Here is a 20,727-nt window from a genome sequence, read left to right as displayed (position 1 = left end):
AACAAGCTAGTATTAGATTCATGTGAAATATACCTTTTCCCAGACACGATTAGCAGTATAACTTACACTTGCACAATCCGAGTATACAAATCAGAGAATTGGAGAAGAAAATCACAATATTTATAATTGGTTGAAATTTAACTGTTTCAACCTGCAGGATAAGTGTTTTCACTGCTTTTTAACGTCTGTGTTGTGTATTTGTAATTTCTAGCATGTGCAGATATTGAGAATGTTTTGTTTTTTTCATATCCGTACAGAATGGTGGTAGAATAGTTTGCAGTTGAAACCCTGTCTTACCTTTGTTGGCCATATGTTGATCATATGTATCTGCAGAGGTCAGAGCGCTGCAGGGGAACAGGGGAAAGTGTATTTTATTCAAGGGGCATTCATCCTTGGTCATTCTTACTGCACTTCTCTTGGCAGTGTCATATAGTATATACTAAAGAAGTGTTAGGGTATATGAGGGGTAAATATATTTATAGAAATGTGTTTGAAGAGTTTATTTAAACACAGAGGTATTGGGAGAAAGTCAGATGGAATTTGTAAGGGAATTCCAGTGGAGGGAATATGGAGGGTATAGCACGAGTGAAGTCTTAAATGCCTGCATGTCAAGGGGTAGTGTGTTAACGGGTGGATTGCTAGAAGAGAGTAATGAGTGGTTTACTGAGTACTTTGGAGAAAGTTTAGAGATGCTTTCAACAGGATCATAGGTTTAAATCCTGCAAGTCAAGGGAAGCCACTGTAGAGAGTGTCAAAATGGCATGACAGAGAGAGCAAGAGTAGTTGGTATACAGGTATGGGATCCCTTATCCAGAAGCCCCTTATCCAGAAAGTTCGGAGTTATGGAAAGGCCATCTTCCATAGACGTCATTATTAGCAAATAATTCTAATTTTTAAAAATAATTTCCTTTTTCTCTGTAATAATAAAACAGTACCTGTACTTAATCCTAACTAATATATAATTACCCCTTATTGGAGGCAAAACAAGTCTGTTGGGGTTATTAATGCAGAAACTGAGTCTTGCAGTTTTGAGGTCCCTGCTAGAGCAATTAGGCAGTGTGATTTCCTTTTCTGCCAGTGGGAGGGCAGTTCAGAAGCCATGAATGCATGCTTTTTGGAAGGACTGTTTATGCACTTTTTCCCCTGCTTTAGCTTCCCCTATACATACTATCCTAACCCCTTTCTAACAGATATAGACAAGAGGCAAGGTTTGGGCTATGAAAGTAAATACCAGAAATAATGTCATTGAATTTCTGATGGGGTAAATTTCATATACCATTCCTGGAATGACCTTATGGGACAAATATAGAAAAATGTTTCAAGCGGTTACAAGCCCTTTTCTGAAAGTGAGTGGCTTTACTAGTAGCAGGTTTGACTCTTTATTATTTTTTTGTTTCCTTTCTGTGGAAGTTATCATTTTAAAGTTTTAGGAATAGATGGTTAACATGTATTTGTAAATACATAAAATCATATGGAGAAGATATAGATGGTCGTTTAGCTGTAATTGCTTCGCACAAACCATACAGGAAACCTCATGTCAATAGCATGGCTGTTTCAAATTAAATATGCCTTCATGTCTGCAACTCAGCAGACAACTGAAGAGTGTGAGAGAAATTTGGCAGAATTAAGTTGACAACCGCTAATAATGAGGGCAAATTACTAGCTAAAACTTGGCTGTTCTTTTTTTTTTTTTTTTTTTTTTTTTTTTTTTTTAAACTGGGATTGGGAGTGTTTCTGCCACCACCAACAAAGTTATGTATTAAAAAGGAGAAACTAGCATATTTGGATTTTGAAATTCTGAAATGACTTGGGATATTTTAAAACAGTATCGGTTTCTGAGTGAAAGGAGCTGGTGTTAAGTAAAGCAGTACTGTTTGGGTTTTTGGATAACAATCTGCTGCTTTACAGTTTTCCATTTTGGCAATGCATTTGTAATGCTAGAGTATTAAAGTGCTGTGTAAATTAAATTACACAACAAAGCCTGACACCTTAGGTACAGGTAGATTACTCATCTAATCATTACTTTATAGTCAGTAGCAAGTAACACAGCTTCAAGTAGCCAAAATGAAAGCCAGGCCAGCTGATAAACTGATTTGTCTTGGGTATCAGGTCAACTCAGAAATGTACAGACAGTGATTCTGTTAAGTGTGGGATAATTAGTCCAATATCTGGGGTCCTGGTCAGTGTGTGGCAAACTTTTATGTCGCTTCCATGTGCTTTAAAACACTCACTGCTTAGTTGTCAGAAGTCATTCAGTATTTCCCAGCCAAATGTAATTGAGTACTTGGTACTGCAAGACCAAGTGTTGAAGCTACAAATGAGTTTGAAAAGATTTTGTTTACAAGAACTGATGTTGCTTTGAAGCATTTGACCTTCCTGTTGCTAATTAATCAGCTAAAGAAGGGTTCCACCCCCAGTCCAATCCAGACGGTAAAACTCAGGACATTATAAAATTGCACTATTAACATATTCAAGATATGATGCTTTCCCTCTTAGAAAAAATAGCAAGGAAAACATTGCTTAATGTATCAATAGGATGTAATTCTCCCGTTTTTCTTTTGTGTTATTTGTATATGAAAGAATCCAACAAGGAATTGGATATCAGGATCCAACCCACTAACAAATATTTGACAAAAAGGTGTGGGAGAAAACGCATAACCAGGTCGCAGAACATGATTTACCGGTTAACCAAAGTATATATAGAAATAAATTGCATAGCAAGGCCTCTAATTGTTCAGCCTATGTCCTTAAGTTACCCTATTACATCGCTTTTAATGACTCCCTCCCCCTCTTTACTTACAAACCCTCTGCTTTAAGGAGAGGAGGCTGAAGGGCTTTCTTTGTCTACAATATTGTCTGCCTTTTGCTTTATCGTTGCATCTTTTGTAAGATAAAACTAAATATTATCGGACCATACCAGATTCTGTGTGATTATTTATAGAAGAGAGTTTCTATAAATAACAAATTTATAAAAAATTCTATAAATAAGAAATTGGGTATTACTGGTAGAGAACCTGTTATCAAGAATTTCAGCTAAAACATAATTTGAAAATGATACATGTTAGAATTATTTGCTAATAATGAAGTCTATGGGAGATGTCCTTCTCATAATTCAGAACTTACTGGATAATGTGTTTTTCGGGTAACAGGTCCCATACCTGTAATTACGGGCTAAAGGAACAGACTTTTTTCTCATTTAAACACATAGATGTCAGATGTAAATGCAGGAACAAAACACACCATCCAACGTTACATGATCCCAATGGAGACCAGATTTTGTAGGCTCCAACATCATCTTGTCATGTTGCGTGCTGTTGCATGAAAAGATCAGATAATATCTGACCCACAAAATCTGATCAGAATCTCTTGTGGAGTTTAGCTGTTACAGGGAACATGAAGCAAAGAGCAAAATATAAGCACAAAGCACCGGTTCTTTGCGCTTTAAACCCTTACTTCTTCCCTTGATGAATTGCTGCATGTCTCTGCACAGAGACCAGCTAACCCCATAAATAGCAGGCAGCTCTGTTATCATGAGTTGCAGATAGGGGGATGCACATAGGAGCTCTTATGCCCCTTCGAGCTCTTGCTTGTTGGAACATTGTGGGTTTTGCTTCCATTCAGCATGGGCAGGCTGGGAACTGATGTTGGGTGATCTGGCCTGAATCACAGCCGGTGTTCCAGTGTTAAATTTGGTTGTTATAGTTAAAACTGTTCTGTTCATGTTTTAGCAAGACATTGTTATATGAATCTAGCATTTTGTGCATGGTGCATTGTCTTGCTAAAACAGATAAGGGCCTCTTAGCAAACATATGCTACAAAGCAGAGACCACTCCATTGTCAAGAACATAACTTTAAATTGTGGTGTTATGATTTGCTTTCACTTAAACCAGGGGTCTTTGTCTTAACCAGTGTTCCCCAACCAGTGGTTTGTGAGCAACACTTTGCTCACCAACCCCGTGGATGTTGCTCCCAGGGGCCTCAAAGCAGGTTTTTATTTTTGAATTCCTGGCTTGGAGGCAAGTTTTAGTTGCATAAAACCCAGTGCAATTGCCAAACAGAGCCTTCTATAGGCTGCCAGTCCACATAGGGGCTACCCAATAGCCAATTATAGCTCTCATTGGCACCTTTAGAACCCTTTTTCATGCTTGTGTTGCTCTCCAAATCCTTTTCCATTTGAATGTGGCTCACGGTTATAAAAGGTTGGGGATGCCTGGTCTTAACTATGAAGTAAAGCCCTGGGCTATTATTTCCTCTTTGACCAAACATTCTAGTTGGTATTACACATTTAGGAATCCAGACTCATCCATAAAGCTGCTAGATCCAAAAAACACTTTTACTCTTTTCTTGAGTCCAGTGGAGGTGAGATTTACACAACTCCAGCCAATGCTTGACATTGCGTGTGGTGATGTTTGGTTTCTGTGAGGCTGCTCACTCATGGAAACCCATGTTATTAACTTCATGATTTATAGTTATTGTGCCGAAATTGCTTCCAGAGACATTTTCAGCAGATTTATTATGTGTGAAATTAGAGCTCACAACAGTAAAATTCCACAGCGCTCATTGTTTCTAGGGATTGTTTGGGGCAAATTTATCAAATTATTATCTCTGACTTTTACCCATTGATAAATATTTCTCTAAGAATCCCATAGGGATGGAAAGCAGTGGAATTTTACTGTGGTGAGCTCTAATTTCACACTTTGATCAGTCTGCCCTTTAGCGTGTGTGTGTACATGTTTGTGTTATCATCCTATTTTGGGAATGATCCTTATTCCCTAGTTCTAAGAGAAGCGAGTGTAAGCAAAGGGCTTGCATAATTATATTTTTCTTTGAAAATGAGTTGGATTAGCCTCTACATGGCACAAATACGAGTTTCAGCAATATGAGCTTCACACTGGATCAGTTTTACAGGGTAAAGAGCATATTTATGGAAACTGCTGCTTCTCCTGCCTTCCAAAGTCAACACCAAAGTTACTGTATCTTCCCACTCTGGCTGATGAAAAGCTGTGCTGTCTTCCAACATAAATATGTACAGTATTTCCAATTTCAGGAGGTTTAGACTTGGTGATTGTATGCTCTGGCACATACCCATACATAGGCAGTACAGAACAGGTATTGCAGGTACGATGAAGGCAGATAAACTACTTTAATCATCTGTTTGCAATGAATGGTGAATTCCACCACACATTTGTTTTGTTTTATCAAGCCGTTCACTCCAATACCACTATGCACATTTAATGATGGTTAAGATTAATTGTATGTAAAGAAAAATACTTAAAGTACAAGGAACTCTTACATTATTACAGTGAAAATTTAAACGGAGTCTATGGGACTGCCTTACTGTAATTCAGAGCTTTCTGAAAAATGGGTTTCCGGATCCCCTACCTGTACTAAATTATTTCTAGTTATTTTATTATTGACTTTACAATATTCAATTATATTAATATTGACTCTACTGTCCTCAGGAATATTGCTGAGGCCCCATATATTAGGCAATAATATTAACAATGATAGCACAGATATGGGACCTGTTATCCATAATGTTCAGGACCTGAGGTTTTTCAGGTAAGGGATCTTTCTGTAATTTGGACCTCCATATCTTAAGTCTACTAAAAAATTATTTAAATATCAATTAAAACCCAATAGGATTATTTTGCCTTTAATAAGGATTAATTAAATCTTAGTTGGGATCAAGCACAATGTACTGTTTTATTATTGAAGAGAAAAAGGAAATCATCTTTAAAATTTTGAATTGTTTGATTAAAATTGAGTCTACGGACTCCCGAGTTTTCTTGATAATGGGTTTCTGGATAATGGACAATGAAGAGGACTCAAATCAATCTCAAGTCATGAAATGGCTCCCTCAAAACCTCAGTGCTCTACTCTGCTTTTTTTAGTGAAGAAAAGTTAAAGCTCCTGTTTGAAGAGCCCCTGTGGGGCAGGGGTTCTTCTCCGGTTTAAGTTGTCCTGCAGACGATCTTATAAAATTGCTGGTGATTTTTATTTACCATACAAAATAAATTGACCCAGGAGGCTTGGCCCAGTTTAACTGTAAAATGAATTTCCTTAAATGATATGTCGTGAGTCCAGGAATACTAAAGTGCTAGTATCAGCAGTTCAACTTTTTATCACATGTGCCACATTCCACAGAGAATGCCTCCATATTCTGCATATATGTATATGTATAGCATAACATGCCTTTTGGCACTTTTGGTGCATCTTTCAAATGGGGATCTCAAGGCACCATAAAGTGACCAGCAGAACTTGCCTTAACATTTCTGGGTTCGGTATTGCATGGTATTTAAAGAGATGGAGTTGGAGAGGGAAACCTTTACACTTTTATTTACAAGTTGAACAAATAAAGTATTGACTTTTAGAAGTGTGTGACTGACATCTACTGCTTTGGATTATTGCTTTTTAAGAATTTAAATAACGAGAGACTGAAGAGCAACAGGAATGCAAACTAGCCTTTGGCTAAAGAATATTCTATAGGACACAGCATTAACAAAATGATGACTGGGCATTATTGTCACTGGGCAAGAGCTGGCAGCTACACTAGGAGAGAGCGCAGCTCCATGTCTTTCAGGAATATTAATAGATCATGTTGCTAGGTAGTTGCTGCCTACCCATAGTTTCCACAGACTGCCCCCATGTTTGCTTGTTTGTTCCAGAAAATATTAAAACTGACCAGCTGCTTCGTAATATGCTTCTATGACCAGATGTTCACTTCTTTGGTTGTAATTTAAAGAAGCTAATCTTTGAAAGAGTTGACTTCCCATGGAGACTTTTATATTCTGAATTGTTGGAGATTTGGCCAGCTTTGAACAACATATTGGACCAAGTATTGAATAACAAGGGTGTTGTGCAGTCACCCACAGACCTTATACTTAACCAACTGGCAAAAACAGATTTACGACTTGGCCTGACTGATATGTGAATGAGCTTAAGCATACTGTACATTTATTGTAAACTTGGCCAGTTTGGTCAAATAAGTGAACTTGTTAGCTAGTATCATCTTTTGTGTGGGCATGGTAATGCAGATAATAATTATTGCCATACAATGAAGACTATTGAGCACTATTTTCCTTCAGTGTCTCTTACAATGGGGAATCATCTTCTCCCTTGCCTCTTTCTGTTGGGGTTCCTCAAGGCTCTGTCCTGGGCCCCTTACTATTTTCTCTCTATACCTCCTCACTTGGCAAATTAATCAGTTCTTCTGGCTTTCAGTACCACCTCTATGCTGACGATACTCAGATCTATCTTTCATCTCCTGATCTCAACCCAGAGCTTCTAACTCGCGTCTCTTCCTGCCTGTCCACTATCTCCACTTGGATGTCCCAACGTTACCTTAAATTAAACCTCTCTAAAACTGAACTGGTTCTTTTTCCCCCATCCAACGCCCACACTGTTCCCGAGGTATCTATAACAGTTAACAATTCTACCATCACCCCATCTTCCCAGGCCCGGTGCCTTGGGGTTATCCTTGACTCTGCCCTGTCCGTCACTCCTCATATCCAATCACTCATCTAATCATGTCACTTTCACCTAAGAAATATCTCCAAAATCCGATCATTTATCACCCAAGACGCTGCCAAAATTCTTATTCACTTATAATATATATTATATATATTCTCTTATAATATCTCGCCTGGACTACTGTAACTCCCTATTAATTGGCCTTCCCCTCCAAAGACTGTCCCCTCTCCAGTCCATAATGAATACTGCTGCCAAGCTCATACGCCTCTCCAACCGCTCCTCCTCTGCCGTGCCACTCTGCCAATCCCTGCACTGGCTTCCCCTACCATCCAGGATAAAATTCAAGCTATTGACCCTCACATTTAAAGCAGTCCATAACTCTGCCCCACCCTACATCTCTGAACTCATCTCTAGGTACCATCCAACTCGTTTGTTACGCTCCTCTACTGACCTGCTCCTCAACTCCTCTCTCATTCCCTCCTCACACGCTCGCATTCAAGACTTTGCAAGGTACAGTTTTATAAAAAGAAAATCATCTGAATTATTTGTTTAAAATGGAGTCTGTGGGAGACGGCCTTCCTCTAATTCGGAGCTTTCTGGATAACAGATCCCATAGTTGTACCACCTTGCCCCGGTACAGTTATCATTAAAGCCTGCAATTTCTTCTTTCTGAGGTGTAAGATCAGCCCTTACTGCATCCATTGTTGGGCAATATTAAGGTTTTCAGTGAAAAGAGCCTCACTGTAACATTGCTGTAACTCATGTAAAAAAAAAAACAGTTTCCTTACTGTCAGGTAGAAATGGTAACCTAAACTCTGCTGTGAAAGCAGCCAAAGTGCATGCCAACTCTTTATCAAAACTGAGGTTAAAGCTGAAGAAGTATTTCCCAAATGTGGAATTGCCATTATTGCTGAGTGTTCGGGCCTTTACATTTTCACATTTGCAACATAGCTAACTTCCCTAATTTAAATTTAATTTTCATAATTCTCGTTTAAAAATCCACTGCACTTATATCACCCTGTCCCAGGATGCAGCAGAATATTACATTAAGGCTTACCAGCTTTCATTTACTAACAGTGGCACAATACCAAGTACCACAAGCCAAAAAAAAAAAAAATTAAGACAGATTTCTGATTTTTGTGGGTGTCTGTGTGGGTGTCTGCTATGTTTAGGGATGGATTTTTTTTTAAAGGTATACTGTTTGTAGCAGCCTTGAATTTATAGAAACAAGTTTGTATCATTTCATTTTATTTATTTTTTTTTAGCTCGGAAGACAAAGAAGAAAATCAAAGGAATTCAGCAATCTAATACAGTTGCAACACGGGAGCCTCCTGAAAGTTCTGTGACCAGAACCATGGTACCTGCAGCTGTAGCACAACTCACACCTACCCTGATCTCATTACTGGAGGTTATTGAGCCAGAAGTGCTATATTCTGGATATGACAGCTCCATACCTGATACAACCAGAAGGCTTATGTCTTCTCTCAACATGCTTGGTGGGCGGCAGGTGGTGTCTGCTGTCAGATGGGCAAAGGCAATTCCAGGTAATGCTCTTTTCTTATTGTCATTAGTGTCTCTTTTATCAACATTTGCAGCTGCAAAGCAATGCACTGGGGTAAACAACGGAGGGCAACTGGTTGCCAATTCCAGGATTGAGAGAAAAATATTGCATGTGCAGTTAACATAAATGTGCTTGGCACGGATACTGTATTGTGAAGTGTTTTTCATGCCCCCACCATCTATCCCTATAACAACATTAGTTTCCTTGTCCGCCCCCACCCATTATCAAGGTTCACCTGATCTCATATCTAAAGCACTACAGCTATACTATACTATATATATATATATATATATATATATATATATATATATATATATATATATATATATATATATATATATATATAAATTGAAAGGAAGAAAGTCCGCACTCACGATAAGTAGGTAGACATGCCTGGGTGCAGTCCTAGAAAATCCATCAGATAGCAACCATCACGTGTTTGGTCTACGGCAATGGATGGTATATTTACTACATTTGACTAAATTTACTTGCCACAAGATACATTGTTACGGACTCCAATTGCTCGGAGGTATATTTTAAATGTTTCTGCTATGTATTAGCAACTGGAGTGGATACATGAGTACAAGGGCACTGTATTTCAACTGGTTGGAACAATTGACACAATACGTGAGGGATCGCTTTTAGGAATAGTCGTAGTGTTTACTGTTTATTTCGATGAGGTACAAGTGCCTTGAGGATCATGTTTACCTTCTATGCATATATACTTTTTCATGGTGACATGTATACATGATTTGATCACGTTATTTACGTCAGCTATCAAAATACGTAAGCACTAACGTCACTTACCGGTTCAAGGTGGGGGGATGTTATGTTCACTGGTATTTGAATTTCCCGCCATACACTGTATTTATTGGGTTTTTTTGGATGTTATGTTACTCACTTTGAGAAAGGCCGTAGCAACGGCCGAAACGTCAGTGTTTGTTCTATAATAAAGCTTCTTTGACTACACATAAGACCTGTGAGTGCGGATTCCTCTTCGTGATGGTTGCTATATATATATATATATATATATATATATATATATATATATACACATATATATATATACACATATATATATATACACATATATATATATATATATATACACATGTGGTGCACGCTCGAGTTATATAAACTTTGGCGATGGGTGCACGGAACTCAAGTCCATTAATATACCATCCAACTGAGTTGCATTGTGTTATATAAAACGTAGCATTTAGGTGCAGAAGTTACAGCTACTAGAGCAGAGAGTTAGAAATGGCAAGGAAGATAGATCATCAGGCTGAGAAAGGGCCCATTCATTATCATGTACTCCGTGCTCGCCTGCTAGCATTCAGAAACCCTTGCATCACACTTTCCTAGTGTTACAATGTGCTGTTTTATGTACAACCCATGCTTGCAACAAACACATTGTATTGGGGAATTGTTCCAGTTATATCTCCACTATGATTGTACTCCCTAAACCCCAGCAGTTTTCCCAGCATATCCAAGTGAGTAGTGAAGCCAGGCTACACGTAACGCTACAAGAGAGCTGTCGCTCACTCTGCACCCTTGCTCACTGGCATGTGGATTCCCAGCAGCCTAAAAGGAAAAGTGTACAACAGGAAATTAAGTAAAAATGCAGAACTTAAATTTTTTTCTGATTTCTACATGAAGTAAGTTGTAATATTATATAACAGGCCTTATTGTGTGGTAATAATTTCCATGACCATAGAGGTGACTTTTAATATCCTCATATTTTATCGCTGGGGTACATATACACAAGCTTAAGTCATGTGATAAAAATAACATCAATAAACACTGATTATAACTGATGACACCACTAAGCACCATTTATAAGGATATAATTTGCAGGATATTCTTGCAGCTGAACAGGCGTTGTGTGGGTTATTGCCCAGTGTTCATAAATAAGCTTCCTATGTCTATACAACCCTTTGCTCATTTACAGACTGTCAAAGAAGAACTTTGTATACTTGACTTTGCATATTAGTCCCCTAGTTAAACCAGGGATTACTGCTATATATGGCTCAATCATTTTCTTTACACTAAATTATTTTATATTATTTCCACATAGGTTTTAAGATATTCAATACATTAAAGATCTATAGAGTGCATTACAGATTCTAACCAATCAAAGAATTAAATAGCACTAGGAACATTTCATATTGTCTGTTTTCATAGCAGTTTTATCCTGCTGATTCACTTATATTCAGAAGACAAAAAAGTGTTCTTTGTGTTCCATGTGTCACAGAAACCAAACTCAGGGTAGGTAAATGTGGCAAATTGCTCTCTGAAGAACACGCACCAGTGTCAGGTGTCAGCCTAATTCTCTTTTAGGTTTTAACCTGCTCTGACTATCTGACCACTAATAACCACAGGGGTTAAGATTAGCTCCTTGAGATTTTGTATTTAGTTGCCAGTAACAGTGAGGTTATGGTCACCATCTGTACTTCAGTATTTGTGCATATAGATACAGGATGAATTTGGCTAATGTTTTCCTGTAAATATGAAAACAGCCTCTTAAAATGATAACAGAACATAAACTTCCAAGAACCCTTCATAAATGGAAGAGGTTTCTTGACATGTGAAAACTGCTTTTTCTGTCATTGTCTGTGCCACTGGGCACGTATTCCCACTGAAGGATTGATCATTTTCTATGGCTCCGTGCTTAATACAAGCTTATATATGATTCTGCAATTTTCATAGGTTTCAGAAACTTGCACCTGGATGACCAAATGACCCTTCTTCAGTACTCATGGATGTTTTTGATGGTGTTTGCACTTGGATGGAGGTCTTACAAACAAGCCAATGGAAGTGTTCTGTATTTTGCTCCTGATCTCGTCATTACTGAGTGAGTAGTAAATTGGTTTTGTTTGACATTATTTTCTTTGGTTGGGTTTCTGTAGAGTGGCCATATATGGCTGCCCCACACTATATCCAACCAATCATGCCCACAGGCTGGCTGAATGGGTGGATGTCATACAAGTGGCCACCTATTCATTGTCTTTGAGCCAAATGAATGGAATACCAGGGCTCTGATTCCCTGTAACATTTGGTTATTCCCCTTGATGTATAGGGTTGGGGGTTTTTTTTGTTTAAATGTCATCATAGCCAATGTCTTTGCCCAAACCCACATTTTTCATTTTAGTAGTGTCACTCTATAAAATAGTTTGTAATTATTATGCTGCTTTCTCTTTGCCTTTATATTAAGGTATGGTATGCAGCCTCTAGGTTTTGAAACCCTGCCCTTCTGTATATTTATGTGCCTTGTGTTTTTCACACTTTTTTATGTAATTCTCACTTCAAGACTAAGTCTTGCATTTCATTTATTATCCTATTTTTTTCCATGCCTGAGTTGTCCCCATCATATGTGTAAAAAGCCTATATTCAGTAAATATTTTGATTAAAAGGGACTATGAGTCTTAATTAAACTTACATGTAAAGACTTGTAGCTTGTTAAAACCTGGAATTTCCTAGCGCTGCTCACCTCTTGGTCAAAAGTCTTCCATTTACTATGCATAGGTACACTAAAGCATAAGTGCACATTAATTAGCTTCTGGACAAGTATTAGACAAAACCAGCTCATTCCTTGGCAAACAGAGGGCGGTTTATTTCTGTTGGCAATTCATACCCCTAATGAGTAACCCACAGCAAACAACTACTTAATCACTCTACTGCACTTCCACAGATTTTCCATGTAAAAAAAAAAAAAAAAAGATATATATATATATATATATATATATATATATATATATATATATATATATATATAATTTTGCTCTTGTCCTTGATGTAGAAATATAGTCAGCTGTGTAGCAGCTGTTTTTTGAGCCCCATACATAACAAAATGCTCCATGTGTCATTGCCATTAAAATTCTATGAATGTTTGTAGTTGCACACTGAGGAAGGGGAAATGAGGCCCCTAAAATGTCTGTAGCTTGTGCTGTTTAGGGATTAGTTCACCTTTACATTAACTTAAACTATGATGTAGTGATATTCTGAGACAGTTTGCAATAGTTCTTCATTTTCTATTTCTCAGGGTTTTTGAACTATTTAGATTTTTTTTCAGCAGCTTTCCAGTTAGGAAGAAGCAGAAGGAGAACGTAAATAATAATTCGAAAAATGTAACAAAAAAAATCAAATGTCTTTAATAATAAGCCTTTTTGTCACAGTAAAAATTTGTGTAATGGTGAACGTGTAAATGTTTGTTTAAAGTTACACTTGATAAAGACCTTCTACTCAAAACCTGTTGTATGAATAGAAACTTTGCTGCACAGATCTGCTTTTGTGTCCCTGTATCCACAACTTTCATTTCTGGAATTGGAGGTTTTTGTGCACCAGAAAAAAGTGCAAATGCTGTTCCTTCACTACATATATATGCTGAATCTTTGCATGGGTTGGGGACACGCACCAGCAAGTATAATGGTTATCAACAACAGTGTGTTTCCCCCTTGAATTGAATAAACTAACATGTAGAATGGAGAATTATTATAGAAAAAGAAACATTTTGGAAGCTGAAGTAACCATGGCACAGACACCAGACATAGCAAAATCCACAACTGGATAAACTTGAAAAAGAAAGAAAGCACTGGTGTACTTAGCAGTCATCACAAACCATTTCCCCCTAGAAAAACAGAGGCAAGAAAATGTATTAGAGTTGTGAAGGAAACCTCTTAAATAACTGTCATTAAAATCGCCAGCATTCCCATAGTACAATTATCATAATCTAATTTTCACAGAAGTCCTCGACAGCCAAATGATAAAGGCTACACCTCGGGATACCAACCTCTCATTAGTGTCAAGCATTGGGCTGAATTCAGATTGCTGCAGTAAATAGAAAAGAACCAGTAGTGTTAAGGACAAATAAAACTCCTGCAATATATAAAGTGCAATATGCTAGTGTGACCTGGCAGCTCTGTTCATGCTGTTGGAGTATTCATATCCTACAGCAGTCCTTTGGTTTTCACCTTCATACAATAAACACACATTTTTGTGCAAGACTCTAAAACCCTTTATTTGTCCAAATGTTAACATGTAACTAAAATCAGGAGATAGGGTGTGGGTGTACAAAGTGTTATGCTAAAAAGCATAGTATGTGAAAATAAAAGGTGGACATTTAGCTTTAAGGTATTTTTGTTACTTTTATTACTCCGAGTATTTCCATTATTGTTTTCTCTTTATGCTATGATGTTGCTTTAAACACTAAAGTCTATACCTGTACAGGTACTTTAAGTATAATAGCATGTTGTACAGTTTATGGATGCCACCTGACTGGGGTGGTTTTTCTAAATTTACAGGTACATTTTAATTACCTATGGTACCTAAGCCCTGACCACCCACCCAGATTCCCACTCCCGTTTTAGCCATCTCACCCCTTCCTCATTGGACCTTGCCTCAGTGCAGCCAATCACTACGTCACCATCCACCCACCATTTTTTTAATAGGTGGGCAACCCTATACATAAGAACTACTCAATGTTAATTGCATCAGATGTCTGTTGACAGGTTAGTGAACCACTCAGATTTCCTGCTTTGCTTTCCTAACATACTTAATAGACAGTAACCCGCTTCTTTCAGCTGTGACCTGGAAATTTTAGGGAAGATTTTTTTAATATTTTTCTTTTTATTAAAACCAAAGGCATTTGCAAACTGTATCAGACCATGCAGTCCAATAGTAATTTAAGTGCACTTCTGTGACTTGAGATGGAGGAGGAATGCTCCAGTGAGACATGCAGTATTAAGTACTATTAGAGAGCTGGTTATGGGTGAAGACACACAGAGCTACTAGTAGCAGCTACTTGTCACGGCTACTTAAATAGACAATGCTGATCATTTACTGATAATTGTTTCTATGTGTGATTTAGCAGAGGCAATTCTCAGTATTGTCTATGGCAGGGTATATTCTGGCCTTTAGTAGCCGTGACAAGTAGCTGCTACTATGTAGCTCTGCATGTCTTCACCCTTAAAAACCCTGTGAAGTGAAGTGAATCTTAGCTGCTTCCAGGAGCAATTACATTTAACATCACTGAAAGTTGTGAATGGATGCATATTGCAAAGTTGCTTTTGAATTTTCTTTCTTTATGCACAAAATACATTGTTACTGAATTATAAATGTTTTACAAATTACTGGCCCCATTATGCAGCTAGTTGTGGCTTTGCCCTTTCATGGCGCCAAATAGTGCATTGTGACGGTTTAGCATCATTGGGTGTAGTCACATGATGTCATATGATGAATGGCATGTTTGTTTGTCCTTGGTATTACACAGTTGCATCTGGGGGCTACATGTTTGAGTAAACTTGTTTTTTTAAGTGAGAAAAACCAAAGAACAGATATTGTTGTGGGCCAGTGTAATATCCCTTTGAGAAACTGAATGGATTATGTCAGACAGAGAGAACCCTCTTGCCAGTTCAGGAGCCTATTTTCCTGAAATCACCAAAGTGACTTTTTTTGTCTATCCAAACTAGACTTTCCAAAAGAGCACTTATGCTGGGCAAAATTATATTAAAATGATTGTATCATACAGTTAAGTGTATGATGGGCAGCCCTGATTCACTGTATATTTATTATCACTTTGTATACCCAGTATTTGACAAGCGCAAAGGGACTCGTTTAAGGGTATAATATGTATACTACAGAACATATTGTAGGTTGGCTTACAAGGGGCTGGTGCATCCAAGCTGGCTGCCATGCAAAATATATACGTATTATTAAAGATGCCTGCTCAAATGCTTCTTTACAAAGGCCTTTTATTTTCATTCTGTAGGACCTTACTTTGCTCTGGTTTATTAGCTTTGTGTTAATATGTGCTTTAAACGGTCTTCCAGTGTCTGTTGCAGTTACCTGTTGTAAGGAAATATGTATCCCCATCTAAAATGTATAAGACCTTTAATCAGGAGTCTTCCAGCCAATGCCAAACTAATATGCAGTTAGAAATCACCACTTAATGATTTTGTACAGGAACAAAAATGTTACTCCAAACACAGCTAGCAAAATCTGCAAACCCTCAATCTCCAAAAGTGCTATGCAAAGTCTGCTCTGGCACAAAACCATGTGTGCTAAACTTGTCAAACTATGCTCCAACTAAAGATGAACTGGTAGTACTTCCAAAAGAACTAGCATAATGCCCCCCCCCCCCCATAATATCGGTGTGTAGGCGCCATCTCAGTACATTGTGCCTTAGTCTGAGCTTTCAGAAGGAGCCAGCGCTGCACATTATAACTGCTTTCAGGTAACCTATTGTTTCTCCTACTCCCATGTAACCGGAGGAGTCTCAAACCAGACTTGGATTTCCTTTTATTGAGTGCTATTCTGATATCTACTGGGAGCTGCTATCTTGCTCCCTTCCCATTGTTCTGCTGATCGGCTGCTGGGAAAGGGGTGATATCACTCCAACTTGAAGTTTATCAGAAAACAAGTCACACAAATTTCAAAATTAAATATTGAAAAACAGATTTTAGTGCAGGATTCTGCTGGAAAGGCTCTATTAACTGATGCATTTAAAAACACGTTTTCCCATGATGGTATTCCTTTAAGGGCTCTGGCACATGGGGAAATTAGTCGCCCGCAACAAATCTCCTGTGTCTCGGGCGACTAATCTCCCCGATGCCATACGCGGCGGCGCGATATCAGTGAAATCGTGCAGGAAAGAGGAAACTTGCGCGATTTCACTGAAATCGCGCCACCGTGTTTGCCATTCCACCGGCGATTTACATTTTCGCCGGTGGGATGGCAATCCAGGGAGATTAGTCGCCCGCGAACGGGGAGATTTGTCGCGGGCGACTAATCTCCCCGTTTGCCAGAGCCCTAAAGAAACATTTCCAAAACGGACTTTCCAATGCTAGATATGTGCAGTAATATGTAGGGGGTTATGAAGATCTCAGCAGACTTTTGGCCAAATCCCCAAGGATTCCTTTTATAATAGATCACCCATTAAACCCTGCAACTCTACTATGCAGAAACAGAACACACAAATAAACATCCAAAGTGGACCCTGCTGCAGACCTCAATCCCAAACTGGATCAGCGTATAAAAATGTTTAGGGATAGGGTTACATAAACCATAGATTAAAACAATAGGGAAAAAGTACAATCAGCACAAACTCTGTTCATCACACTTTAAATAAGGGGGTATACTGCCCCTTTAAAGGAGTTAATGCACTATAAAGCAACGTTGTACTTTTACCTGTGGATTGCTGAATGTGTGGGAACTTCTGAGAGACTGTGTCTACAATAATATTTAAGGTTGCTCACTTACTTTTCTTATTTGTAACTATTCAGGGCAGTAAGTGTAGTAACAGCACATAGAGTGAAGCTCTTTCACCAGTTTACAGTCTATCTTTTTGAGTAATGGAAGTTTTGTTTTTAAGCTCTCACTTTTTTATTTAGAATGCTATATTTGGTATCTGTTTTGAGGAACTTTTGAGGACTGCTTGAATTGCTGGAAGTTCTGCGAGAACATTTGTTCTCCTGCCACACACCCACCCACCCACATTTCTGGACAAATCAAGTAAAAAAAAGTATTATCAGAAACAAACTGCATTCCTTGATATACATCCGACCACTGACAGACCATTATACCTTATGTGCCATTGTTTCCTCCCTGACTACTTACAATACTTTATTATCTATAGCCAGGTACTATGATACAAACAAATCTATTCAGACATATCACAGAGTACATACACAGACTCACAAGGATACCAAGAAACCAACTCTTAAGACAAACAAAAACCAGAGATGAATCAGATACCACTTGTAGCAACATACAACCTGCAGCTAAAGGCCCTCAAAGAAAGCCAGGCATCTACAAAGTACACTTCAAAAGATGAGAGGTTTTAACATCTATTTCCAGAGTCTTTGTAATCTGCTTGAAAAGGAACCGAAATGTTCTTAAAGCTTGCTGTAATTGTTATCTTAGCCAGTAAAGTTATCACATTACTCTATTCTTATATTTCATATTGAAAATATTACCCTGTAACCTTTTGAATTCTCACTACCGGCATCTAGGATTTGGAAATATCCAAATTTCAGTTGTGGAGTCATAGCGATAAATTCCTAAAGAGTTGTGTCACAGCCTCAGAAAACAAGTGGTTGAGGCACAAATTGATAACAGGGCTGTGAGTACTGTTTGGCTGCCTTTAGCTGTTTGTGTCTGAGTAACTGTAAGATATTCCATAGCTATTTTTTTTTCAGTCTTAACACAAATATAAATCTTTATTAAGAGTAATTGCAATAACTGTCCATAACCTGGAAAAGAAGACATCCTGGTTTGCTGGCCTCAAGGGTTCTGTAAATGTTCTGCTGTAGGAATTAATGCATTACACTGGCATACAACTAGCATTTTGGCAGTGCTGTACATTGGTATGTGCGCAGCATGTGGGTTTCATTCACGTGAAAACAACCCTTCTCTTTGCCTGACCTCTCAACTATGAATGTACATGATGTTGGTGAGATCAATGCAATGAACTGGCCATCCATGTGTGTGTAATATCATACAATTGTCAGTCAACCCGCTGTACAGGCTACTTGATGGTTAGGTCTGTCAGTAGGATGTTGAGGAGTACACAATATATTAATGATTGACTCGCTCATCTTTTATTTTATGTTCTTCTTTTACCTCAGTGACAGGATGCACCTACCCTTTATGCAGGAGAGATGTCAAGAGATGTTGAAGATTGCAGGTGAAATGTCTCGTCTTCAAATTTCATATGATGAATATCTCTGCATGAAAGTGTTGTTGCTCATGTGCACAAGTAAGTAAAAAATGTGCTTCTTGTACTGCTTTCTTATTTCAACCCGACCTAAGCTTGCTATTGATTTTCAGTTGGCTGGTTTATTAAGTTAGTGGCTGCTGATATATAGGCTCTGGGACCTGAGGGCAAAAATAATTACATTCTTCACTTTAGATGAACCCCAAAAGTAGCATGAGAGTCCATTTCTAAATCAGGCATATACACATTGTAGTGTATGCTTTAAACCAGTGGAGGAGATTAAGTAATTTATTGGTCATTGGAGCCCTAGGTGTTTGCAGATGGCAAGGGATGGGGTCCGAGGCCAAGTATTGCACCAGGGCTGTCACTCTTTAGCTATTCTGCGGCCTTGCTCAAAAGTAATGCTTGTAATTTGTTGGGCCACTAAACGCATTTCATTAATTGTGTTCTATGTTCCAATACGTTAGCATTTAAAGGAGACACATAGCATAAGTGAGCTTTGCCAGGCTTGTAGGCAATAATAGTAGATAATAGATGTCAAAAATGACCATTATCTTTAAAAATTACCCCTTTATTGGAGCTTCCTGCAGATCTGATTGTCCCTGTTAGTGTTTCAGATGAGGGGTGGGCATGTCCTAATGGCTCCTGCCAGAAGCACAGTTGGAGGGGGATAGCCAATCACAGCCCTGCAGTCACACAAGCAAAGACAGGCATCATTTCCCTATCATGGCAGCCTAGCGGGTTTCTACCCTATAATGCAATGTGCCGCCGCCAGCCCCCCTGCACAGCCTGGGAAAGGAGGCAGCAGGAAGTTTGAAAGTTGGAAAGGGGGGGGGGGGCGGCAAGTCATGCATTTGGAGAAATTTACAATAAATCAGCCTGAAACACAGCTTTTTTTTCATGCACATTCCTTCTATTTTTAATAAAATGTAATGCACTGGTTCATTCTTATGTCTCCTTTAAGGAAAAAAAAACTAGAAAGATATTTTAGTGTTTATTTAAGCCATAGATGAAATGGGAACACTGTAAGTCACAAGGTAGCATGCTGTACAGCACAAAGAACCCACAAACATCAACTACTACATTTTTAAATCATAGAATACTTAAAAGTGCCATAATCAGGTGTTTTTTCAGGCTTTAAGGAATTAGTAGATGGACCACGATAAGCATGATCAACATACATTCATTTTTACACAGGGCCCCCTTTGTTTTTTTCTGAATCTTTAGTACAGTCCTTGTACTGTATCCTCTGTACTGTAGCTGGGCCTGCTAAGAACATTCATTCACAGTTCTCTTGCGATACACATACATCATGCACGTAGGCATTTTGTAATGTACTGCAGGTTTCTTCGTAGAGTTCCTAATTTACTGTCATTGCTTCTTTTTAACACTGCAAACCTAGTTCCAAAGGAAGGCCTGAAGAGCCACGCTCTGTTTGAGGAAATCCGTATGACATACATTAAAGAACTGGGAAAAGCCATAGTAAAGAGGGAAGGAAATTCCAGTCAAAACTGGCAGCGTTTTTATCAACTGACAAAGCTATTGGACTCCATGCATGAGGTAAGTGAATTATTTTCATTTACTAAAAAAGGGAGCTGCCATTGAGTATTATTCTATGTGTAGGCCATAGCCAGCAGTATTTTGCCAATTCCATAGAATTAGATGAGAAAGTAGCCATAAGGAAAAGTAAAACGTGTAGCTAATAATGCATGAAAGACAGAGCCAAGGAGATCTTACCCAAAAAACTGTTTTGCATAATGTAACTCGAAACAACTTTCTCCTGTTTTCTTTAATCGGCCACTTCTGCTAAATTGATTTAAAGTGCAGAATGTTTAAACAGCCGAGCAGATATTGTTTCAGTAACAATTACATTTACAAATAACTTTAGCACCATTGAAAATGTGCAATTCATGTTATTCAAATTATCTGTTCTAACTGTGCTTGCAATACTGTTTTTAATTATGTGTCCAATATAAATTAG

The 20,727-nt window shown here is 38.2% G+C and overlaps 1 protein-coding gene across 1 annotated transcript in view; it reads left to right on the top strand.

Annotated features, from left to right (window-relative positions):
• nr3c1 (nuclear receptor subfamily 3 group C member 1) overlaps positions 1–20,727 on the top strand; it is a 110,899-nt gene that overhangs the window by 80,444 nt on the left and 9,728 nt on the right. Inside the window, 4 exon segments of the mRNA NM_001016967.3 lie at positions 8,739–9,017; positions 11,744–11,888; positions 18,658–18,788; positions 20,149–20,306. Coding sequence (NP_001016967.1) covers positions 8,739–9,017; positions 11,744–11,888; positions 18,658–18,788; positions 20,149–20,306 — 713 coding nt within the window.

This window comes from Xenopus tropicalis, chromosome 3 (genome assembly GCF_000004195.4).
Source record: "Xenopus tropicalis strain Nigerian chromosome 3, UCB_Xtro_10.0, whole genome shotgun sequence".
Lineage (NCBI taxonomy): Eukaryota > Metazoa > Chordata > Amphibia > Anura > Pipidae > Xenopus > Xenopus tropicalis.
The sequence above is the reverse complement of the archived record's forward strand: the minus strand, read 5'-3'. Positions and strand labels throughout refer to the sequence as shown.